Source organism: Petaurus breviceps, unplaced genomic scaffold (genome assembly GCF_028583685.1).
Source record: "Petaurus breviceps papuanus isolate PSGF00001 unplaced genomic scaffold, PetGlider_PUasm1.0 37, whole genome shotgun sequence".
NCBI lineage: Eukaryota > Metazoa > Chordata > Mammalia > Diprotodontia > Petauridae > Petaurus > Petaurus breviceps.
In genome coordinates this window covers 47,601,556-47,626,301 of record NW_027186296.1, presented here as the reverse complement: position 1 = coordinate 47,626,301, position 24,746 = coordinate 47,601,556, and the positions used below count along the sequence as shown (strand labels likewise).

Here is a 24,746-nt window from a genome sequence, read left to right as displayed (position 1 = left end):
CTATTTTTAACAACACTCTTTATTTCCCCAATAGTAATCAGTAAAAGTTTCAAAGAGTCAAATTTAGGCTTGTTAGGTGTGATAGTAATGGCAATTAAAGATTCCCCTGTATTGGCTTGGTTTTCAAATTGATTGTGTTAAAGCCCAGAGTTTGTTAATCCCACCTGTGGGATGGGCTTGTTGATGTGAAAAGAAAGTCCTGAACTGGGAGGAGCTGGTGATGTAGATTTGGAGAGACACTAGAGAGAGGCGGAAGACCTTTTTGGAAGCAGCACCTCATGGAGAGAGAGAGACTAAGAGAATTGCTGGTGGCCGCTTTGAATTGCCCTGGACTTTTGAGACCTGCCCCCTGAGCTGCCAAGGACTGAGGAGACATGGCTGTTTTGCTGGTACTTTGTCTGTCTGTTTTGATGTTGTTTTGCCAGATTTGTCTACTGGTGAAAGACAGTCCTGTTGAAGAAGTCCTGGAACCTGGCTGTTCGCTAAGAAGCCCTGAGACTGTCCTGCAGACAGAGAGTGAATACTGTCCACTGGTGAGGGACAGTGCTGTTGTTGCAGGGGTCTGGAGACTGTCCTGCAGACAGAATGAATACTGTCCACTGGTGAAGGACAGTGCTGTTGTTGCAGGGGTCTGGGAGCCTTTCTGTTGGTTCAGAAGCCCTGAAGAAGGATTTTCTTGTTGTATGTTTACAGAAATCCTGGGAGAGGGCTTTGCTAATGTGTTCAGGGGTTCTAGGACTGTTCTACAGACAGAGGATAAATTCATGAAGGGACTGGCAATGTATCTTATGGCCTTGCTAAGCCTTGTCTCCCCAGGAACTAAGATTGCTGAGAACTTGCCTCCTGTCAAGATGAAGAAAAGAGCTCCATTTGGGTATTAAGTGCTGTGTTTAAACTTGATGTAACTCTTGGGTAGATTCAATTGTGATCCAGGGGTGGGGAACTTTTGACCTTATTGTGCTCTGTGATTGACAAATGAAGGTACTTTACCTATGTTTGGAAACTAATCTCCTTTTGAGAAGAGGGGTTTTGTGGTGGACTTAATTAGGGTATAGCCTAGGGGTGGAGTAGTATTTAGAACAGGGACTTTGTAATTGATTGAATGATTGGAAGATCCTGGGGTGGGGTAGTACTTGGAGATTATTTAATCATGCTTAGTAAATGCTGTATTTGGAATGATGTCATGTTTTGATCTTCTCTGTTCTTGGTTTGTCACTGAATAAAATAGAGAGCACCTATGCTGGTATTTTGAACCTGGGAAGTTGCCTTTGCTTGGTATTACATTACATTAGGGAAAATTTTTTTTTTCTTGAGAGTCAGAGCTATCTTAAGGATGCCTCAGAGACAGTGGGATCCTTTTGTTCATCAAAAGCCTAACCTAAGATCAGCATCTCACCCCTAGTATCTTACAGGCAAATATTCATGCTTTGTAGACAAGTGCCATGTGGAGCTCTTGCCTGGAAAGAAAGACATCAGGTTATTACACTGTCCGCCAGCTGACTAGCCAGACTGAACTGCCATGGCTGGTATGTTTTAGAGGGACTCCTTTTACAGGGATTGCCCGAACTCTTAAGGCCTCTTACAACTCTAAGATTCTATGAAATCTTCCTGTCCACATGATAAACACTAAATGTTCTATGAGTACCACTGTTTGTGAGGGGCCACTTGGAAGGGCAAAGACCCTGGAAGGGTCTTTAATGAGGAAGCCAATGCTATACTGGGATAAATGTGGAATGTCTCTGATCTTCCTGACCCAGGTACTGAACTGGAGGGATGCTAACCTAGCTCTCAGTGAAATAAAACCAAACTTCTCCCCACTCCCAAAACCTTCACAGAAAAAGTAGGAATCAATGATAAGTCCCCAAAAGTTGATGGCAAAGGAGAGAGGGAAAAGGAAAGGGGGAGGGGAGGGGAAGAGGGAAAGGGGGAGGGGAGGGAGAGAAGGAAAAGGGGATGGGAGGAGGGGGATAGGAAAGGGGAAGGGGAGGAGGGGAAGAGGGAAAGGGGGAGGGGAGGGAGAGAAGGAAAAGGGGACAGGAGGAGGGGGAAAGGAAAGAGGGAGGAGAGGAGGGGAGAGGTGAGAGGGGAGGAAGGGAGAAGAGGAGAAGGGAGGGGAGAGGAAGGGAGAGAAATTAGTAGTACCTTGATGATTCCTTGGCATGTTGCAAGAGGAAGACCCACTAAGCTGGTGCCATTGATTGACATTATCTGGTCTCCAATGCTCAGCTTCCCAGATCGGGCTGCTGGACCTCCATTCATCATATTAGCCAGAATCACTGTGGGGAGGATGGAACCCCAGCCTGACTCCACAATCACCACACCAAGGATTTCTCCCTTTTGTTTTTCTATATGGAGCTGCAATGAAATAAAACAGACATTAATGTAACTGGCTCTGATCCTACACCCACTTGGCACGTCAGGAAACAAGCCCCTAAACATGGCCCCCAATTTTGAGAACTGGACAAATGCCCACTCTCTCCACTTGAATCCCAAGAACATTGGCTGACTTAATGCCATAACGTGAATCCATATTAACCTTAGTAGAGCTGTGCCCTTGAGTTCCAGATATGGCCACAAGAGGATTTCTTATAACATCTAGCAATCATCTTTCTCTCTCTGTAGTAAGACTCAATCCCCATCACTCATATAGCTCCACTTGCTAGATAATCCCTAGAATTGGGGAATATGTAATCAGTGCCTTTGGAATTAATTACACCACAGGACTCCCAATGGTTATAATGATGACAATAATAACAGTTATACTTACATGACCCTTTAAGGTTAACAAAGCATTTTCCTCACAACTCTGCTCAGTGCATATTATCCCTGTTTTATATGTAATGGTCTAAGTATGATCTGAATTATCAATTAAGGCTAAAGAGGTTCCAAATATAGGGGAAATTATGACTGACTAATTTTCTTTGCGTAAAGTGTTTCTTTTTATTCGATTCCTGGGCCTTTCCACTAAGAAACTGATAGCCAAGTCCATACAATACAGACTACGTGTGACAAAGTGACCTCCCTGATGCTGTCAATGTTAGCACAAGAAAGAAGGAAACATGGAAAGCTACGTTCCCTTTTATGACTCCCTCATATTTAGTTAGGAACAAAGTCTTATCAATTTTTCCTTTCAAATACTGCTCATACCCATTCTTCCAATTTTCACTATAACCATCTGGCTTTAGGCCCTCATCACCTCTCACCTAAATCAATGCAGTATTTTCATGCCTGGTCTCCCTACCTCCAGGCTCTCCTTTTCACTCCAGCCTATATATCTCCATTGGATCAAACTTATTTAAACATAGCCATTATTCTGTTTACTGTTTGTCTGCTACCCAGAGTTATTTAGCAATTCTATAGTTCCTATCATATCAAAGCTAAATTCTTTTGCCTGGCATTCAAGGTCCCACTCTAACGTTAGCTTCCACTGAATATCAAAACACTGCCCCTGCTGCATGACATGCCATGCTCACCTGACCTCTAGGCCTTTGTTCGTTGTGTGTCCCACAGTTAGCATACACTCCCATTTCCCCTTCTGTGTATATAGATTGTATCCATCCTTCAGATGTTTTTCAAATATGATCTCCTACAAGGAGTCTTCTCAGCTTGAGCCCACTCCTCATTCAGTCAATCAATAAGTAAACATTAATTGAGTGAAAATCATGCTCTTAATTGTACAATGCAAGTGCTAGGCACTGGAAGGAAAAAAATGCTTAAGACATAGTCTTTACCCTGAATCAGATTATAATCTACCTAGGGATATGAGACATACATTAAAAACATAGATTTAAAAAATCATAACTAACATGGCCAGACAGCATATTCTAAGTACTAAATGAGTAGTACAAACATTAAAAGCTAATGGAGATCAGAGCCAAAGGAGATGTATGTGGTCTATAGTCTATCGCGAAGGCTTCATGAATGAACTGGCACTCAGATAGGACTGGCAAATAGTAGGAATGTTATAAATGCTTGTTGACTGATTGATGGAAGGAAGAAGATAGAGAGGAAAGGGTATGATTTATCAAAGGAAAGAGGATACTCTGGGCAGAGGAAACAATGGGGGGAAAGCATGTTTAAGAGATGATGAATAAATGAGTGAGCTATGGTGATATTGTAGAGAAACAGTACAAAATAATTATGGAGAGGTGAGCTGTAGTTAGATTGTGGTGGGCCTTGAATGCCAGGTAGTAAAGATTAGGCTTAAAGTAATAAGACAATGAGGGTTTTGGTTTTATTTTTGTTCTTACAAGAAAAAATATACATACACACATATGTATGTGTGTATGTGTATATGTGTGCATGTGCATGTATATATATATATACACACACACACATATATGGTGTTTTAAGAAGGTTAATCTGTAATCTGACTTCAATGTATAGGACAGATTGGAGGAAAGATTGTAGACAGGACCAGTTAGATCTCTGATCTCCCTCTTCTTTTGATTGATAGGATTTGATATCTATATCATACAATTAAGCACCTATAGTAATCATAATCTCCTTTGTAAACAATGCATAGCATGTTTACATAGCATGCACAGCCTAGCATTCCAAGGTCTAGATTTACACAGATGGGGCTCAATGTTAGGGTGCTCCCCCAATTATTCTCTCACTCATATTTCCACTACTCAGAGTTGTCTGTGGAAAAACTCAGACTATAACTCATGTCTACATCCACAGAAATGGAAGTAAAAGGATCCCCAGATTCCACATAAGCTCTTAGAGTAATAAACACATGCATTCCATATAGGATAGCCTTTAGTCTTCCCCACAGGAAATACAAAAGGCCCATAAAGGAATCAGAGGAACATAATCAATACCATTCTCTACGTGAGTCTCTCAATCTTCTCCAAAGTTTTTAAAGTCCTCCAGACTCACAGCACCACCCTGTGGTTTGGATACATCCTACACAAATAATTATTGTTTCTGTGTATATATCTGAAATCCCCAGTTAGACTGAAAGTTCCTAAAACGTAAAGATATTTTAGACTATTTTTGTATTCCACATACAGTAATAAATTCTTGTTGACTTGTTGTTAGCCCAGATCAGTTCTGAAGCTAAACAGAACTTGGATGAAGTCACTATAAGCCCAACTTCTTTTCCTCTTCCATCCCACACACACATCATATTTTGAGAGTGAGTCTTGAAAACTCAGAAGACATCACCACAATACTATTTTGGACCTTCCACATTTTCCAAGAAGAGAGTTAGCTCTATTCCCATTCAATGTATATTGGAAAGAGCAAGTCTTCTATGGATTAATGTCCCAGCAGGCCTCAGCCAGAGAGAAAGGAAAGGATCTGGTAGGCTGTAAAGGGCAGCTAGGTGACGCAATGAATAGAGTGCTAGGCCTGGAGTCAGGAGGCCTCATCTTCCTGAGTTCAAAGCTGGCCTCCAACACTTATTAGTCGTATGACCCTGGGCAAGTCACTTAACCCTGTTTGCCTCATATGTAAAACAAGCTGGAGAAGGAAATGGCAAACCATTCCAGTATCCTTGCCAAGAAAACCCAAATGGGGTAACAAAGAGTGAAACACAACTGAGAATGACTGAACAAGTAGGCCAGAAACTTCTTATGGGAAAGGATTGCGGCTTTTTTTCCCCTAATCTTTCCATCACTGGCTCCTAGCTTAAAAAATGCCAGTTGAGTTGAATTATCAGATGTAGGTTGTTGATATGGGCATTGTTGTACTCACTCTCTCAAGTACAGACAAGACCACTGTACTCTTAAACACAGACTTTCACCATGAATCTGGATAAAGAGAATACTTATCCAAATATTAAACCTCCCTCCCTCCCAACCAATACAAGCTCTGCCCGAAGTAAGAAAACCAATCACGCCTCTTTTATTTACCTTAAACAACTGCAAAAGCAGACAACTGAGAAGTTTCACATCTGACAGTGGAGAAGGTGCAGCGTGGCACTGCCTTACCATCTTAGACTGACAGACCCTACTGATCACTGAGCCTCAGCAGGCCTGACAACCACTAGTGGTATGGCCATACAGGGACACTTCTCTTCACAGCCAAACTACAGGCTCCAGTTCCAGAAAGGTCATGAGCTTATCAAAGAATTGATTGGGGAGTATAAAGGTTAATTGGCCCTACAGTGGCAACAACACAGACCAGGCAATTGGTGCCCTGGATATCCATTGCTGCTGGCCTCACAGACCCACAGAAGAGTTAGGGCCTACACACAACTAGTGCCTACAGAAGAGTTCCTTGTCAGTGTAAGCAAGCCGGCTTCAAAAGGAGGCTAGCACAAAGAAAGCTTCCTTCTCCTTTTCTCCTTTTCTGGGGCCAGGTCTGCTGAATGCTTCCATCCCCAGAATTTTGCAAAAAGCCTCCTATGGGCATCTCCCCACACTTAACCAAAACCAGTTCATAGCTTTGGAATGCAAAAGCACCCAGGCATTCCAAAAACACTTTGTAAATATTTCATTTCAAAAGATGGAAGAAAGCTTTTCTGAAATGTCAGCTCTGTTTTTCCAAACTGCTGAGTGCCAATCAGTGACAATAAAAACCATTAAAATGTAAATTTTCAAGGTCATTAAAACTGATTACAATCTCCTTTGTTATATCAACACCTCATTACAACATACAAGTAGGCAACACTACAAGGACATATAAGATGCAGGCTTTGTTCCCCACTTCAATCAAATGTAAAAGCAATTATTTTTATGATGGATGTACAAAGGCTTTAACCAACAACGTCAGGCATCCCTGATAAGCCTAGATATAAGGGAAGTATTTTCCCATAAAAATGCCTTCATTCCACCTCTGCATTGTTCAATTATGGAAGCTGGAGCAGGAATGCATAAGTTAGTAGATAAACATAATTTCAGAGTTCTTTTCTGGAAAATTAAAGCAATAAGCTTACCTCTTTGCAATTTTCTGAATTAGAGAAATGTATAAGGTCATCATTATACATTTCTTGGGTATTGATAATGTCACTATATTCTTTCTGACTTAGGTCTTCAGGGTTAATGCCATTGGCCCGTAGAAATTCTTGGTAGGCTACACTGAATGCCTGGCCAATGGACTGAGCAATCAGCTGCGCCTGTCAAAAAAGAAAAAGACATAATTGAGAACTTTGTTCTACATAACCCCTCTGGCTCCAAGCATCAGAAAAGGCTGCAAGCAGCACAGCCACAGGCTCCTGAGAATCATTCCCAATGCGAGAGCCTGCAAAGTGAGTACACAGGGTTTCAAGGGGTCAGTTGCTTGGAAATCTGCCCTTTAGAACCAAAAATAAGAAAGGAACTCCATCTTCCATCTGGCAACGATTGAATCTCATCAACACTCATACTCAGGAATAACTTCAGGCAAAATTGTGAGGTTGGTCAGTTGTCTTTGGTGGGTTTCTCCTCCCTCCTTCCCATACCCACTCGCAACACATACATCTTTCTGCCTCCTTTACCCCTTTACCTCTTACCCTAGCACTTGGGGCTTTATGCTTCAACCAAAGCCCTCCTGTTAAGTAGAGGAAAGTAATACAACAGATGAATTCTCTTTCCAGTGCTATGGATTTAATTTCCTGGCAAGGAAATATCTATAATTTTAAAAGTAGATGCAGTAAGCAAAACTTAACCCAAAGGGGGAAAATAATCTAACAATGGAATTGCGGACACTGGCAACTGAGTAGGGGAGACAACTGTGTGCCTTCTGGCCTCTCTAAATCATACTGCCTGGCTGCTCACATCCAGAGCCAAGGCCTAATGACAGGTACACTGGTCATTCCTCCCAGGTTGGATTTCCTTTCTAAGTATCCAGGCAGAGCTGAGGATTGCTCAGAGATGAGAAGACATTCATATCCTACAAGCTTCAGGCACCAAGGTACAAGAATGATGCAGAAAAGAGGATAACCCCACTAGGGGGAGAGTTCATAGTACTTCAAAAGTCCTTTCATTCAAATCACTGGTTCTAGAGTCAGAAAACATGGGATCTTAAGTACTGCCTCTGACGCTTACTACCTGTGTGATTTATCCAGGAAAGTATTTTCTAAATGTTATATTGTTCTCAGCACTGATGTAAATGATAAAGAGAAGAAATGGAGAAAACTATCTCCAAAATCTTAAAAAAAAAAAAGACAATTCATCATGGAATTGACCTTGATGATCTCTACAGATCCTTACTGAAACTCGTAAATTCAGAGTAACTAAATAAAGATGTATCAGCTGCATCGCCTGCTCTCAGAAGAAGGGACCTCAGAGGTCATTTAGTCTAACCAGTACCTAAACTGTTATATACCCTTTAGAACAGAGGTATCAACAGAGGGCCCTCTGGCTACATCCTACCTCCTGAATGTGTCCCCAACCAGATTTAAATGTAATTGGGAAATTTTTTTAAAATAAATTGTTATTGTTGTTGTTCATTTGTGACTGACTCTTTGTGAACACATTTGGGGTTTTCTTGGCAAAGATACTGGACTAATTTGCTATTTCCTTCTCCAGTTCATTTTACAGATGGGGAAACTGAAGCAAACAGGGTCAATGTTGTCAGACTCCCACATCCCTCATTAAGGATAATGTGCCTTTTTAAATATAGCCTAACATCACTTGTCTTTAATGATGGCAATGTTATACATTTATACATGCTGAATTTGCAACCCATGAAAACCCTTAGATTTTTTTTTTTTTTGCACAAACTTGTCTAGAAACATCCCTCCATTTTTATGCCCAGGAAACCAACTTAAGTTCCTTGAGGTCAGGGACAGTTTCATGTCTGCCTTTGTCATCCCATCACCTAGTACAGCATTGTGTAGGTGTTTAATAAATATTTATGTAATTGCATTGACTTGTACAGTTGATTCCTGGAACCTTTAAATGACCTCTAGTCTGTGGGGCAGGAAAGCCTTCAGCATCTTTAAAGGGCAGATGCTTAAAAGTCAGAAAACCACTTAGCAGAACAAGTCTAGGATTCCACCTAGAGATCTGTATGAGACTTAACAGCTGTGTGAGTAAGGCAATGGCATAACAATACTGGGACCTTAGACAGCAATGCAGTACAGTACAAAGGACACTGGGCTTAGAGCCCAAAGACCCGAGGTTGAGGCCCAGTTCTGACATGTGCTAGCCATGAATTTTCTCTATGCCCTCAATAAAAACGCAGGTAGCATTATTTGCACTACCTGCCTCCCAAGGTTTGGAGGAAACCACTTCATAAATGGGAATTGGCACTGTTATCCTTTTCCTTCCAGCCACTTAGGAAATGAAACATCCAGGGTAATAAGATTCCAGTACTGATGCACTTGCCAAATGAAAACAGCCTTTGGCTTCCCGGCATTAAATCACTATCCTGAATCCTCAATGTGCTGCTTCCTAAGGAGCACAGCCCCCTCCTCATTAAGGGAGTCCCATGTCTCCCCACCTTCAGCTGAGGCAGCAGGTCTTTATCTATGATCACAAAGCAGAATCAGAAGATTTGCCCCAGATGCTTTCCAATTCCCCTATGCAGTTCTGTTTTCTTCTCACGTCCCTCAGTCTGGGTTTCATTTTGCCGAAGGTGATGACATGAGGACTTCTCCCTGCTGGGCCTGCCTATCCACTCCAATCTTCTCTGCTAGCAATAAAGGGAATCTCATAAGCTGGCTTTCACCACAGCCTACGAGACCTGCATGTTCATCAATGTCACAACACAGCCTACACCTGGCCAGGGCCATCTCTCCTCTGCTCTTATATAGGCCCAGAGGCTGTGTGTCCCCTACCATGGCATCAATGCAAGAGAACTAATCAATCCATTTGTCTTCTGGGACCTATTTTCTTTAGACGTGGCTATATTTTAAGCATATCTGATACCTGCCACATTGTCGATGGAAAAGAGTCCAACGTTTAAAAATCAATGACATTCCTCTTGTGTATTTCTTGCTACTTCTATCATTCATCGGAAAAGATTCGAGATCCAAGCTCCCAGACCAAGCTGAGATAAAAATAAAACCTTAGTGGTTTGTAATAATGAAGTGAAAGGCTCAGGAGAAGTATGATAGTGACAGCCACAGAATATTTTAAAAGGAAAAAGTTAATTTACTTATTTTCCAATGCCTGGCACATAAATGTTTAATAAATGCCTGTTGATTGATTGACTAATTGATTGAAAGTACCGCACTAGCTTTAGAAAAAAAAGAAATTTGAAGCAAATAGATAGAAAATTGGCCTCCAAATCCCATCACCATCCAGAGAATAGCACTTAACTTCTCAATGTCCCAAGCAACTATCTAAGACATTAAGTTGTAGAATGGCTGCAGATCTTTGCTGGTAGAAGAGGTTCATTAACTGGAGCTCTGTACACTAATGAAATCACAAGACTGGTTAATAATAACATTAACAGTAATAATATGAATTATTATTATAATGCTACCTATGTTATTTATTATTAGAGGTAGCATGGTACAATAGGGTGCTGGGCTTGGCCTAAGGAAAAACCTTTAGATTTGAATCCTGCCTCTCATGTATACTAGGCATGTTATCCTAGACAAGTCACTTAACCTCTATTTTGGTTGGGGCTACTTATTATGATTTATCTATTAAGTTACAGTCTAAGATGGTAGAGCTAATTCCCCACCCTGGAAGTTCCCAATGTTGCCAAAATCAAAGATGCTTTTCATATTTACATATACTAGCTTTATGACTAGTTTTATGACATGACAGCATGTTATTTCATGTTCTCATCTATAAAAGCACATTCATGGTGCGGTGGAGAAAATATGCTGGCCTGAGAATCAGAAGATCTAGGGTTTAGGCCTAGGTTCTAGTTTCAGCTCTCTAGCTTCCTTTCTATTTGACTTTACCTCTCTAAGGCTCAGTTTTCTTGCCAAAAAAGTGAAAAGGTAAAACCAGAGACTCTCTCAGAGGTCCTTCAGTGTTAACATTTTTTACTCTATTGACTCCCAAGGTTTGTTTTATCTCTAAAATTTTACAGTCTAGATTATAATACTGCTGTTAAATTCCTACACTAAAACTTTAACCCTGCTATGGAAGTAACCTCTAGAGTTAGTTACTAAAGGCTCAGCCAATAGACCACAAGCTCTGGCAGGTCCTATCATGTTGGCCAGTCTTTGAGTTGGAGTACCTGGTCACCAGGTGATGATTTTTTTTTCATAGCAACAATTCATGAAATTGTACTTAAGTATGGAAGGTGTTGTGATCTATGTTACAACATTGGTAGGGCCAACACCAATGGACTTAAGACTCTTTTAAAGCCTGAGGAAGTAAGATAAAATGACCATTAATAAGTAAAATGAGGAAAATGAATAGAAATATTACAACTCACAAAACCCTTCCAAAATTATGTATCCTTTTACATGCCACATTGTTGAAGGCACTGTACTAGAAACATCCTTAAATTCCTCAGTCTTTTATTTTTAAAAGTTACTAATTTTAGGTGGTATCTCCTCTTTTACAAAGAAAGCCCAAAACATTTAGAAGAAAGGAATTATTTCCATTTCTTTTAAATTAATAAGAATCATACCCTCTTGTGTCTGAAATGATCACAAACTTTTAGGATTAATAAACGGGTCTTTACTGTTGTTCCTGGTTTATAGTGGAGTTTGGGGGCATATTAATTATAATGAGGACAAGATTTGAGATCCTCAGGCCATTATGTGACACCACACCCACTTTTCTGGAAAGGGGAGCTTCCAATGCTTCACATAACAGCACATGTTGACTTTGATGGCCACAAGGTGGCACTATAGTACCAGTGAATGGAGGCATTGGGATAGGCATGGCAAACAGAGGATGGGGAAAAGGGTTATCTGAATTGACCCAAGCTAAAAACCAAGGTTGAGGAAGTTTGTATTTTTAGCATTAGCCCTCTCTCTCACCAGCCAGCCCGGAGTCCAAAACCCCCATCTCACCACAACCAACCCCAACCGCAACATCTTCTATAGGGATACATGGGCCTGGGCTTGCTCTTCACCCCCTGATTCCAGAGCCTCCATACCCATCACAGATGCCTTAAGTTCCCATTCTGCCAGAGTGCCCCTGTCCAGGGTTTGGATACATTCATAAGGATCAATAATTGAGCACAGCACACTCCTTTCTTCTTTCACTAGTGATACTGACATTTTACAATAGTGTTTCTTCATATAAAGTATCTTAATCCCAAAATAGAAATTTCAGGCTAGCTGGTACAGTAGCTAGAGTGCTGGGTTGGGAGTCAAGAAAACTTATCTTCCAGAGTTCAAATCTGACCTCAAACTTACTAGCTGTGTGACCCTGGGAAAGTCACTTAACCTTGCTTGCCTCAGTTTCCTCATCTATTAAACAAACAAAAAAAAAGCTGGAAAAAGCCATGGAAAACCACACCAGTGTTCTTGCCAAGAAAATTCCAAATAGGGTCATAAAGAGTCAGACACAGCTGAAAAAATGACTCAACAAGTAAAAACCTGATGTCTCTTAAAATGTACCTATGGACCTGCTCTACCTGGGAATGGAGCTAGATGGTGGCACATAGGAAACCCGCAAGTAAGGAGTTACATAGGGGGAGACACATCGAAAATAAATTGCCAGTAGTGATTATTTGAAAAGTACAGTGTTTAAAGAAGGATATTTCAAATGAATGATAGTCAAGTCTCAATTATTTGCTGCAAATTTTCATTATCAAACTGATTTCTTTCTGCTAAATACCATGCTTCTACTCTCTCCTCTTGCTATCAATCTGTGTATGCTAGGGGAATGCAAATTAATTTTAGTATGATCCCAAGTGAATTCACCACCCTTCAAAAAATCACGTATCTAATGCATTTCAAATCAAAATATAAATTGTTTTTGTATTATCTGATTGCCTCAGTTAGCATGGATAATTGGCAGTATCAGGATTCTAAAATTTGTTTCAAATTGGAGACTTGCAGAAATGACCATCTATTGCTTCAGGGCATTATTTCATCCATCCAGGAAAATGAGGTAGTTCTACTAAGTTCCAGGGGCCTGCTGGATAATTATTATTTTTCATAAACTAGGCTGCTTGGTATAGTGGAAGGAATTTTGAATTTGGAGTCAGAATTCCTAGGTTCAAATCCCAACTCTTTCACTTATTTATTACCTATGTAACCTTAAGAAAGTCCCTTAAACCTCTTTGGACCTTATTTTCTTCATCTACAAAATGAGGTATCATAAGATCACATATTAAGAGCTGTTAGAAAAGGGATCATTTAGTATGATCCCTCCTTATATCACAGATGGGGAATCTTCTGAGGCCCAGAGAGGTTAAATAATTCATCAATGTTACATAGTTAGTAACTATCAGGGCTCTTTCCACAATACCACACTGCCTCTCTTGGGCTGGATAACATTTGATTTACAGGGTTTATGGTTTTAAATTTTATATAACCTGGAACAATTACCCAGAGGTGTGACCAGGGCTGACTTAAGAGGGCACAGAATTTAGAGACTGCTGAAAATACATGCAATTCTTCAGTAGCATATAAACACTAAAGTTTAGCACCTAGTTAGCAAGAATGAGAATTAGTTCATTAAAACTAGAATTCGTTATTTAAAACATTAAACAATCTTTTAATTATGCCATCAGATAAGGGCTGAAGTGAGTTACTCCCCCACCCAATCTTACTCTATAACCACCTCTATCCCTAAATACAGAGACTTCCTCAGCAGCCTTCACCTGATGTCCAGGGACTTTGCTCTGCCACCAACCAAGGGAGGCATTTGCAGTTCTTGCCTGAAAACAAAAATCCCTACCTTTAATTCTGAAACCCTACCTGATGTAGGTCTCTGGGTGTTTAGTCTTTTGACTGAATCCAAGCTTTACAGAACAAATCTTTTTATTAAGGGGATTTGTTCTGTGAAGTTTGGATTCAGTCAAAGGGCTGCACTTGAGGACCTAGAGGGCCACATATGGTCTCAAGGTCGCAGGTTCCCAACCCCTGACCTACACCTATTTTGTGAAACTTCCTGTCTACCCTCTGCTGCAAGAAGGAACTCTTTCCTTGCAGAACCCACAGATCTTTCACCATCACTATACCGAACTCATGAAGACTAAGGTACATTTTTTTTTATCCTCTATTGGACTGGAAAGTGTGAACCCTTTATATAATTCACTCAAGGTTCACTGGCTGCTCTTCTTGTCCTTTCCTGTATCTTGGTCTTTCTTCTTCCAATCTCCTGATACGTATTTAGATTGCCCTGTGCATCGATAGATTATTTTTCCTCTTTGAGTTCATTTTAAACTTCTCCCCTTCTTTCAAGGAATGCTGCTTTCTCCTTGTTTCTTTAGAGAATAGAGAAACATTCTTCTAGCCATTTTCTCTTATATTCAGAATCAGAAATATGGGAAGGAACACTGGGGAGAATGGGAAAAGGCAAAATGGTAATAATTAGGCAAAAAAGTCCTGGGTAAACAAAGAAGAGGTTGGTCCTAATTATAATAATCTTTGAAAACCAATAAAGGAGTTTAGACTTATGAGGTGGGAAATAGGAAGCCAGTGAAGGTTTTTGAAAAGAGAAGTATCATAATGAAAGTGGTATTTTTGGAAGGTTACTCACACTATCATATAATATAATTTAGAGGATGAAAACTTAGATCTTGGAAGGTCAACTTGAAGTAATTCAAGCATGAAGAAATGTGAGTCTAGATTAAGGTGGTAGCAATAGGAGTAGAGAGAGAAGGACAAATGCACAGAACCTTTAAAAGGAAAAAAATCATTAAATAGATATGATTGTGATTAACTAGATACAAGGGAAGGAGCATAAAAGGTCAAATATGACCCTAAGGGTTCAAGACCCAGTGACTTAGAGAATGGTGTTACCACTGATAAAGATAAGGAAGATAGAAAAGATATTTTGGGGGAAGGAAGTCTTTGTATGGAATAGATGATGACTGGTTTTTAGATACATTGAATTTGAAGCAAGGGAGTATAAATGTTCTGTAGCTAGGGATAAAGTAGTGAAGCTTGCACAAAAAGTCAATCATATCAATTAGTCAATAAGACACTTATCAAGTATTTACCAAGTGCCAGGGACTGTACAAAGTGCTGGAGATACAAAGAAAAAGTGAAGGCAGTTCCTGCCCCCAAACAGTTTTCATTCTAATAGGAGAGCCAAAAGAATGTGTGTGTGTATATGTGTGTGCATATGTATGCATGTGTGTATACATACATATGTATGAGTGTACAGATATGTGCAAGATATCTACATAATAAATGCATGACTTTAGAAGGAAAATCTTGAAGACTGAAAATATAGTAAATTAATAATAGAGATAATGGTTGAAGTAAAAGAGAATAAAGAGCTCCCGGAGGTGAAGAAAAAGTAAAGATTACAGATAGGACCAAGGACAGAAGCTTGGGGAACACTCACAATTGCTGGATGAAGAGAAAGAGAAGCTAGTAAAAGAAAAAGATGGTGAGATCAGCTCCATGGAAAGAAAATGAAGATAGCATGAAAGCCATGGAAGGAGAGAATACACAAAAGAAAAGGGCTGCTCAATAGTGTCAAATGCTGTAGAACGATCAAGGATGAAAAATATGGCCATTGGATTTCTCAATTAAGAGGTTAATGATGACCTTCCAGAAAGGAGTTTCTGTTGAACAACAGAGATAGAAGCCATGGTATTAACTCTGATTTTTCTTCCAACTACTCTGTACTTATCTTGCATGTTCTGACTATCTTGTGTTGTTTCCCGACAGGGACGGTTTATGTGTGTGTGTGTATATGTATATATATATATGTATATATATATATATGTATATATTCCTAGCCCTTAGCACAGTATTGACATATAGAAAATACTTGATAAATTCTTATGGATTGATTTAGTTTGATTTTAGAATCAAAGTTCCTTTAGAAAGCAACAAAACTGAAGAATCTCTAAGAGATAAGCACCATTAAATTGAGAGACAAGAATAACAAAGTCTATTTCCCCATCAGTTTTTCTTCTCTGTTTTGTTTCATTGCTCTTCTTCTCCAACTGTGAATCGTCTTTGCTTGTACTTTACTATGTTTCCTCCCATTTAATACATACTATCCCTAATAATCCTAACAAATGTCTAAGTCAGATTCTAAGAGAAGACTTGAATTTAATAATTTAATTTCTCATTGATGCTATTGCTTCAAGATTTCATCTTCCTAGAGGTGGCAGGGAAGGGGTGGAAAAAGTCAGCTGGGACATAAATAATAAAAAAAAACTATACAAAAAGGATCCCTTTAGGCAGCATATTGATTTGGAAAACAGCATATTAACCACATATTATCTCTGTTCTGGATAGGAAGACATGAATTCAATCCAACCCCAGACACTTACTAGCTGTGTGACCCTGGGCAAGTCATTTAACACTGTCTGCCTTAGTTTCCTCATCTGGAAAATGAGCTAGAGAAGGAAATAGCAAACCATTTCAGTATCTTTGCCAAGAAAACCCCAAATGGGGTCATGCAGAGTCAGACATGACTGAACAACAACAATACATCTCTGTTCTACTATATTTTATTTACTTTATTAGATATTTCCTGATTATATGTTCATCTACTTCAGCCACACTTGGGAATGTTGGCAGCAGAAATGTGGCCAGTGGATTGCATGTTGGATACCTCTGCACTACATGTTGCTGCTTCTTTCATAGCAATTAGCAAGTATTTAATTTACTTACATCCTCTGACTCAAAGACATGGCAGATCATCTTGTATTGTTTCTTCCCTTCCTGGGCACCAGGTGTGGTCTCAATGCAGTCTTGAGAAGCTGATCTGGGCATCCTACGTCTCGCCATTAACACAACAATATTCCCAATGTCAGCAATGTAGGATATAGTTCGCAAAGCATGATCCATCATGGTTTCCTACCAATGGAGAAGGAAAGTCAACTCAAGAAGAATCTCTGAACTGTGTAAATGTGACTACTGGGTCACTTCTCAATGCCTCCAAAGACCGTTACCTAGATATCTTATTAGGGTTAGTGCTTTTCACAAGATGATTTCCTCAATAATGGGAGAAGCAAAAATACATACCGTGTACAAGTCCTTGGGACATCTATACAAATAGCTTTTAAATACACTCACCTGCTCACTGCCTTTACCTGACTCCCTCCAGACTAGACAACAGGACTGAAGATATTCAGGTATGCAGGAAGAAGGCACATAGGTTAGCCAAAGTGGCTCTATTTCTTTTTTCCAAGAGTGAAATTTGTTGATAGTGAAGATGCCCACAAGGAACATAGGTAGGTACAAACATCATAGCAATAGCAATACATATCCAATGTTATAAGTCAGCATTGAAAAAACATGGTAGAAAAATAACTATAAAAATATCCACCAAGGTGATAAATTCAGCAAAACCTCCATTAACCAGAACTTTCAATAAAGAGAAGACTTTCCCAGTATACTCTAAAGAAAATCAGGCAAAATAAAAGAATATACCTTCATGTTGGTGATATGTTTTTAAAAAACCAAAAGCAATAACCAATTTTCCAAATTTTAGTCTGGAATTCATACATATTTAGATGAATCCCCTCTATCTCCTATCCTATGAAAATTCATTCCATTCAGCTGCCTTTGTGCACCTTACAGCACTACACAAATATCAGCTATTATTATTCCTAATACTTTTATTCCCAGTTAGAAAAGTGGACTAGTATATTTTAGTAAGATCTTTGATAAAATTAAAACAAACAAAAAAAACTTTCCTACTTAAAACCTTCAGTTAACTAGAAAAGTAAGGTGTCCAGAATCAGACCTAGTGAAAGGCATTTGAAAAGTTCTCTTCATTTGAAGTCAGGAGGATCCTGACTCCAAGATTTATTTGCAATATGATCCTGAGCAAGTCATTTAACAGCCATTAGACTCAATTTTCTCAAATGTAAAATGGGGGAAATTATAGCTCTACTTAACAGGGCTATTGTGAAGAAAGTCCTTTGTAAACCTCAAGACAACATAACAATGTTATTATTCTTCTTCTTACCACCCTTGACAAGATCTGAGAGCTGGACCCCTATGTGTTTCTGTCTACTTAAGGCTTTGAGACTTCCCTCTTAACACATTGGATTTGTCTTGTCACAAAATAAATGCCTATTAATGCTTTGAAAAAGATTATTTTCTGGCATTATAAATATGTGCATTTATTTTTTTAAAGTATTATTCTAAGTGTCCCTTGTCACACCTCTCCCCAAACTCTGATACCCAGCCCCCTCCCAGACCTTCATGAATTATACTCTAGGAGATGTAGACAGGCCTACTTGTCTACTCAGAATATTCTATTCCCCAAACATTCTGGATCATTGGCATTTTATTATAGTAGAACAAAGTATTCAAGATGAAATCCTTGGTTCTGTTAGAGTTGGCCAAAATCATCAAGCTCTGCCATTGGCTGAAGGTCAAAGAGATCATAAGTCTTTTCATAATTGCAGAAATGTGAATCTATGGGGAGCAAGAACTTTATTTTGGCAAAAGGACAAGATTATTTTTTTAAAGCTTTCTGGAAGATTTCCATCCCACCTCCCATTCCCCTCAGAGGGATGACCCTCTAAGTACCCTTCAATTTCTAAGACTCAAAGAACCATCTTCAATTAGAACACATTATGCTGGTACTTGAAAAGCAGCCCCGGCTGTGAGCTTGTATATGCACATACAGAGTATAACAATTGCCTGGCCTAGAATTTCCTTCAGAGAACAGGGGGATGAAGCTTAGTGCTAAATTTTCCATTAAAAACATTCTGTTCATAGAACATAAAGCGAGTAGGCATTGGAAAGTGCTGACCTGCATAGGTCACACCAAATGGTCCCACAGCAATTTCTGAAGCTTACCCCACTCTTTTGGCTGAGCTTAAGTACCTATTACTCTTGTTTCTTTGATTTTATTTTTGTTATTTTATCCATTAAATCATGGTCCACTGTCTCCTCCCAAAAATATTCTTCTTCTCAATGAAGCATCACACGATGGCTTTGAACAACTAATAAGCTTCTCTTCCAATGCCATTATCCCTCTTCCACAAAAGGAGAGGTGAGACATGGCATGTTTCTGTGATCACTGAGATCTTCCTGCCTCATGAAGTTCCACGTTTATCTTTTGCACTGATCTCAATCTGCCCTATTGATTTGAGGTTGTAGCAGTGCAATTGCATTTTGTTTTAGCTACTCAAGACTAGAGATTATTTCAAAAAGAAATGCTAAATGTCAGCTTTTCAATACTCCTTCATCTCAGGCCTTGGCAAACATAAACAATAAAAGAGTCACCCCCTTCACCAGATATCCTTTGACATTAGCATGATAGGAGACATAGAGGGTTGATTGTGAGACATCAATGTAAATACAGGGGAGCTTCAATAAACTGATTTCTCATTTGTATATGGAGAAACCTGCCATTCTTTCTCTATTGACATATCTTCTCCCATAATTTGGAGATGGTCTAGGACAAAAGGGGTGGTAAATAAAGGCATGACTGGGTATGTAAGAAAGTTTTTTCTTCCCTCTCTTCAGCTGAAAATTCCATTGCCTGGCTCCTGGAGGGGTCCTCATTCCTCAAATTTCACTCTCCATGGAGGTCTTCAAGGAAAGGCTGGACAACCATTTTTCAAGTCTGATTTTAGTGATGATTCTTTCCATGGACTAGCTTGCCTTTGAGGTCCCTTCAGACTTAAATTCTGTGATTCTGTAGAAGCGGAACTAGGCCAGAGGCAAACGAAGGATGAAGGAAAGAGTACCAGGCACTATTGAACAGTTTTGTTTTTGTTAAGGTGACCAAGTTTCTAATGCTTTTCATCGTTTTAAAACAAGGGGGAAAAGTAAAAATAAAACCACAAATTGTTAAAACCAAAATAGATTACTAAGGACAGCAGAAAAATAGCATAACACTGTCATGATAAAATCAGAAAGGTGGAGTACACAATGAGATACAACTTTCAATAGAAAATGGGAGATAGTTCTTCAAACAGACCAGGCCACAGTAGACTTCAGAGCCAAATCTTAAAGGAACAGGGCTTCTTAGGCATAGAAAAGATTGAAAAAGTTACTTATTTGTCTTAAAATTTATGAAGTATCATGATAAGAAGGGTCATGATCAATTTTCCTGCCCTTTTTCCCATGGTGTACTTAAGCTATAGTAGTAATGAATTACAAGGAATATTCAGAAGCATTACTTTAAAGACAAAAGACACTGCCATTGCTTGTCAAAGACCATTATGGAACTTTCTTCCATAAAAGAGACAATTATCAGTTTGGTTGAGAGGGACCTTTATTCAACAATTCCCTGCCTCTCCTGTGACTACTCTCTCTGAACCACGTGGTTCATGTCAGACACCCCTTAATTTCCAAATGATCATTCCCCAAATATACTCTTAGTGATTTCTTCAGCTTTGGAATTGAATGCTCAGTGGTTAGCAGAACATTTGTGGCAGATGAAGCATGAAAACAAATGCTGAAAAAGTTTCAAGCTTTCTCCTCCGTGATTCTGTAAAATTCCTCTCTGCAGGGAACTCTTCTATAACGGACACTTCCTGGCAGAATCTCAAACGCTGCAGGGCAAGGCACTTTTCAATATTCTCCACTACATAACCTAGAAGGGCATGATCATCATCCCTTACCAGACAAGGGTAAAAAGGGGGCAAAAGTCAGAGAAAAATAGTAAAAATGGCTGCTCTCAAAGTTGAGTTACAATGAATACAACTCCCCTCTCCATTTTTTAGGAAGTCACCAGAATTCTTTAATCACATACACACACACACACACACACACACTCATATGCACACCAGTGGCCTTCATTATATACAGCCCTGCCTGACTTGTAGCAATAGAACACAGAGGGAGAGAAACCTGTTTTACAGAATTGGAAACCATTATAAAGCAATGAATCTGGTACCCCCAGCTGCTGTACCAGTCAAGCAATATCAAAAGCCAGGAATTATGTCAAAACACTTTACCCTTTCAGTAATGTGATCAGTCAGGAACATATAAGCACATTGGTGAACATAAGGCTATTTGGAAGAAATTTACCCCCTACATTGAGAAAATGGAGAGAGGAGGGTTGCTCAGGGAAGATTTTATTTACAGCACCCCTGAAAAGAGAATCAATTTCACCATCAGCATTTTCATTCCATTAAGGAGAACAATAATTCTGCTTTTACTCTGGAGTGAAAAAAGTCCACTGGGAGTAAGCACTCATAAAGGAGCATCAAAGGCAAGCCAAGCATGAGGTCCACTTGGAGCTATAATCATTAACCCCCAGATTGTCTATCCTTTGCCACTTAGATTCAGAGATACTGAGTTAAGATTCCAATCATTTGCTCACTTTACACTAGAAACAAAAAATAATCTCATACTTAAAATTGTGCTGGCATTCTCAAAAGGCAAATAGCACCAACTAAATAAATGAAAGAATCAATGTGCTCCCGATGTTCGCAGTGGGCAGATAAAGAAACAAAACCTGAGTCTGTTAGTAGTCAAAAGCAGGAAGCTGGGTATTAGGCATGGTAGTGCAAGCTTCTAATTCCTCCTGAAATGGATGAATAGCTTGATTTCTGGAGGACCATCAGGCTTTCTAAGGAAAGGTAAATTGATCCAATTCAGAAAAATGGAGTATATAAAATGTTTGTGGATATATATGTGTATGCATATACATATGTGTATGTCTAAACATATATATATGTACATACAAATGTATATAGTCAAAAGCAGGATATCCTATCACATCAGGCATAAAAGATATTTTTTCTCTGTTCTGCTCAGAAGAGTTTACATGTTTGTAAGGAATAAAGTAAATGGAGATAATTTCTCTAAAAAAAGTGTTATTTGTGATTATTAACATATACCCAGACTCTTAACTCCAGCTAGGGCAATAAGTCTTCATGTAAAAGCCAAATTCAGACTGTGTGAAACTAAGCTGTCAACACAAGTGTTTAGATAATTGTGTCAGGAGATTTGTGATGTGAAATGGATGATGAGAAACTGGAACAAATTCATGGTAATCCTTGGGGAGCTAGTAATGGGCTTCTCTAACTAGATCTGTGTTTTTAACATTGGGAAAATTTCAACCCATCTCTTTCCTAAGACATGAGAGATCTCTTTACAAAAAGTGCCTATTCTCTTAAAAGAAAAAAAGAAAAGAAAAAGAAAGGGTTTCACCATTAAGAGATTCTTAGTACTAACCAGTGGTGGGGAAACCTGCAGCCTCAATTGTGGCCCTTTGACTGAATCCAAATTTCACAGAACAAACTCCTTTAATAAAAGGATTTGTTCTATAAAACTTGGACTCAATAAAAAGGCAGCACTCTAAGACCTAGAAGGCCACATGTGGCCTAGAGGGTGCAGGATCCCCCTCTAGGTAATACAGGTAGGGAGTAGATAAAAACAAGGAATTCTAAAATATTTACCCCATGATGTACATGTGGAAGAGAGACTATCATCGACTATTATCTTTTTCTCAATTATGCAAATTCAATGGAATAACTAGAATTACTATGTTCATCATCCCAATCCCCAAACTAGATCAAAGAGAAAATGGATAGAGTATCTCATACAACACCAAAATCCATCAGTTCCACCAAAAAGTGGAGGGGGTGGGGGAGTGTGATAGTAATGGAATTTAAAGATTCCCCTGTATTGGCTTGGTTTTCAAATTGATTGTGTTAAAACTCAGAGCTTGTTAATCCCACCTGTGGGATGGACTTGATGTGAAAAGAAAGTCCTGAGCTGGGAGGAGCTGGTGACGTAGATTTTGGAGAGACAAGAGAGAGGCAGAAGAACTTTTTGGAAGCAGCACCTCGTGGAGGCAGAGAGAGACTGAGAGAATTACTGGAGGCCACTTTGAATTGCCCTGGACTTTTGAGACCTGCCCCCTGAGCTGCCAAGGACTGAGGAGACATGGCTGTTTTGCTGGTACTTTGTCTGTCTGTTTTGATGTTGTTTTGCCAGATTTGCCCACTGGTGAAAGACAGTCCTTTTGTTGAAGAAGTCCTGGAACCTGGCTGTTGGCTAAGAGATCCTGAGATTGTCCTGCAGACAGAGAGTGAATACTGTCCACTGGTGAAGGACAGTGCTGTTGTTGCAGGGGTCTGGGAACCTTTCTGTTGGTTCAGAAGCCCTGAAGAAGGATTTTCTTGTTGTATGTTTACAGAAATCCTGGGAGAGGGTTTTGCTAATGTTTTCAGGGGTTCTAGGACTGTTCTACAGACAGAGGATGGATTAATGAAGGGACTGGCAATGTATCTTGTGGCCTTGCTAAGCCTTGTCTCCCCAGGAACTAAGATTGCTGAGAACTTGCCTTGTGTCAAGATGAAGAAAAGACCTCCATTTGGGTATTAAGTGCTGTGCTTAAACTTGATGTGACTCTGGAGTAGATTCAATTGTGATCCAGGGGTGGGGAACTTTTGACCTTTTTGTGCTCTGTGATTGAACAAATGAAGGTATTTTACTTATGTTTGGAAACTAATCTCCATTTGAGAAGAGGGGCTTTGTGGTGGACTAAATGAAGGTACAGCCTAGGGGTGGAGTAGTATTTAGAACAGGGACTTTGTAATTGATTGAATGATTGGAAGGTCCTGGGGTGGGATAGTACTTGGAGATTATTTAATCACACTTAGTAAATGCTGTATTTTGAATGATGTCATGTTTTGACCTTCTCTGTTCTTGGTTTGTCACTGAATAAAATGGAGAGCACCTATGCTGGTATTCTGAACCTTGGGAAGTTGCCTTTCCTTGGCATGACATTACAGGGAGAGAAAAGGAAAACAGCACAATCAAATTATCAAAATACAAATTGCTATTGTATGTCCAACTAGAAATTTGAACATATTTTTCATTTTTCAGTCAGTTGTTTTGGTATTGCATAGACTACCAGAAAATCAGAGCATAAGCCCCAGGGGAAAGTAACAGTAGAGGATTAAAATGGAAAAGACAACCTGCAATTATCTGTAGGATGCAAAAAGTAGAAACATCATATAATGAGATTTGTTTGGTTACAGTCTCCATCCATGACTGCAAATTTGAAAGTCCCAGTTCTGATAAGATATTTTTGAGAGCTGCTGTTTTCCTTTCCTTACTTCTTCAGTTCCAAGAGGTTTCTAACTTTGCTCTCCTACCTATCAAGTTAATAGCAAACAAAATTAATACCTGGCTGATACAGTAAATTTTTTATTTTCTACAAAGATAGCTCTCCAAAACAACCATGAAAAGAAAGAAAAGAATCAATGTAAGAATGTGGACCAACTGACTGTTCAGGGAAACATTTTGGGTTTGTAGGTATGTGACATATCTCTTCCCTGAAACAACTTTAGTATCCAAAGTCTCAATCCCAGCTAAGTCTGAAACATTTATTGAAAGCTTTAAAAAATGCCCCTGGTCCTGATCCAGGCTTCTAAGACCACAGGATTTAATCAGACCATATTTTCTGACACCCAAATCAGGATATATAGTCTGAATAAAGGGTATTCTTCTTACAAAACCTCAATAAAGTAGATTGTCTTTTCTTGAAAATATGATTTTCTAGGAGAGACTGAGAAATTCCCAAATCTAATGCTGCCACAAATACAATGTCAAATTGACAAATAAGATCTACAGTGAGGTAGCATACTGGATAGACCAATGGGCCTGGAATCCTGAGGACCTGGGTTCAACTTTGGCCTCAGACTATTACTAGCTGCATGACCCTGGCCAAGTCACTTAACCTGTCTCAATTTTCTCATCTTTAAAATGAGGATAATAGTGCCTACCTCTCAGAGTTGTGAAGATCGTATGAGAGATAATAATGGCAAAACACTTAGCACGGTGCCTGACATATGGTAAGTGCTATATAAATGAGAACTATGATGAT

General features: G+C 39.4%; 1 protein-coding gene across 6 annotated transcripts in view; it reads right to left on the bottom strand.

Moving 5' to 3' along the window:
• APBA2 (amyloid beta precursor protein binding family A member 2) overlaps positions 1–24,746 on the bottom strand; it is a 388,985-nt gene that overhangs the window by 45,764 nt on the left and 318,475 nt on the right. For all 6 annotated transcript variants that reach the window (XM_069098428.1, XM_069098429.1, XM_069098427.1 and 3 more), the window contains 3 exons: positions 16,604–16,789; positions 6,887–7,066; positions 2,143–2,355 (listed from right to left, as the gene is read on the bottom strand). In XM_069098428.1, coding sequence (XP_068954529.1) covers positions 2,143–2,355; positions 6,887–7,066; positions 16,604–16,789 — 579 coding nt within the window. The remainder of the gene's footprint in view (positions 1–2,142; positions 2,356–6,886; positions 7,067–16,603; positions 16,790–24,746) is intronic.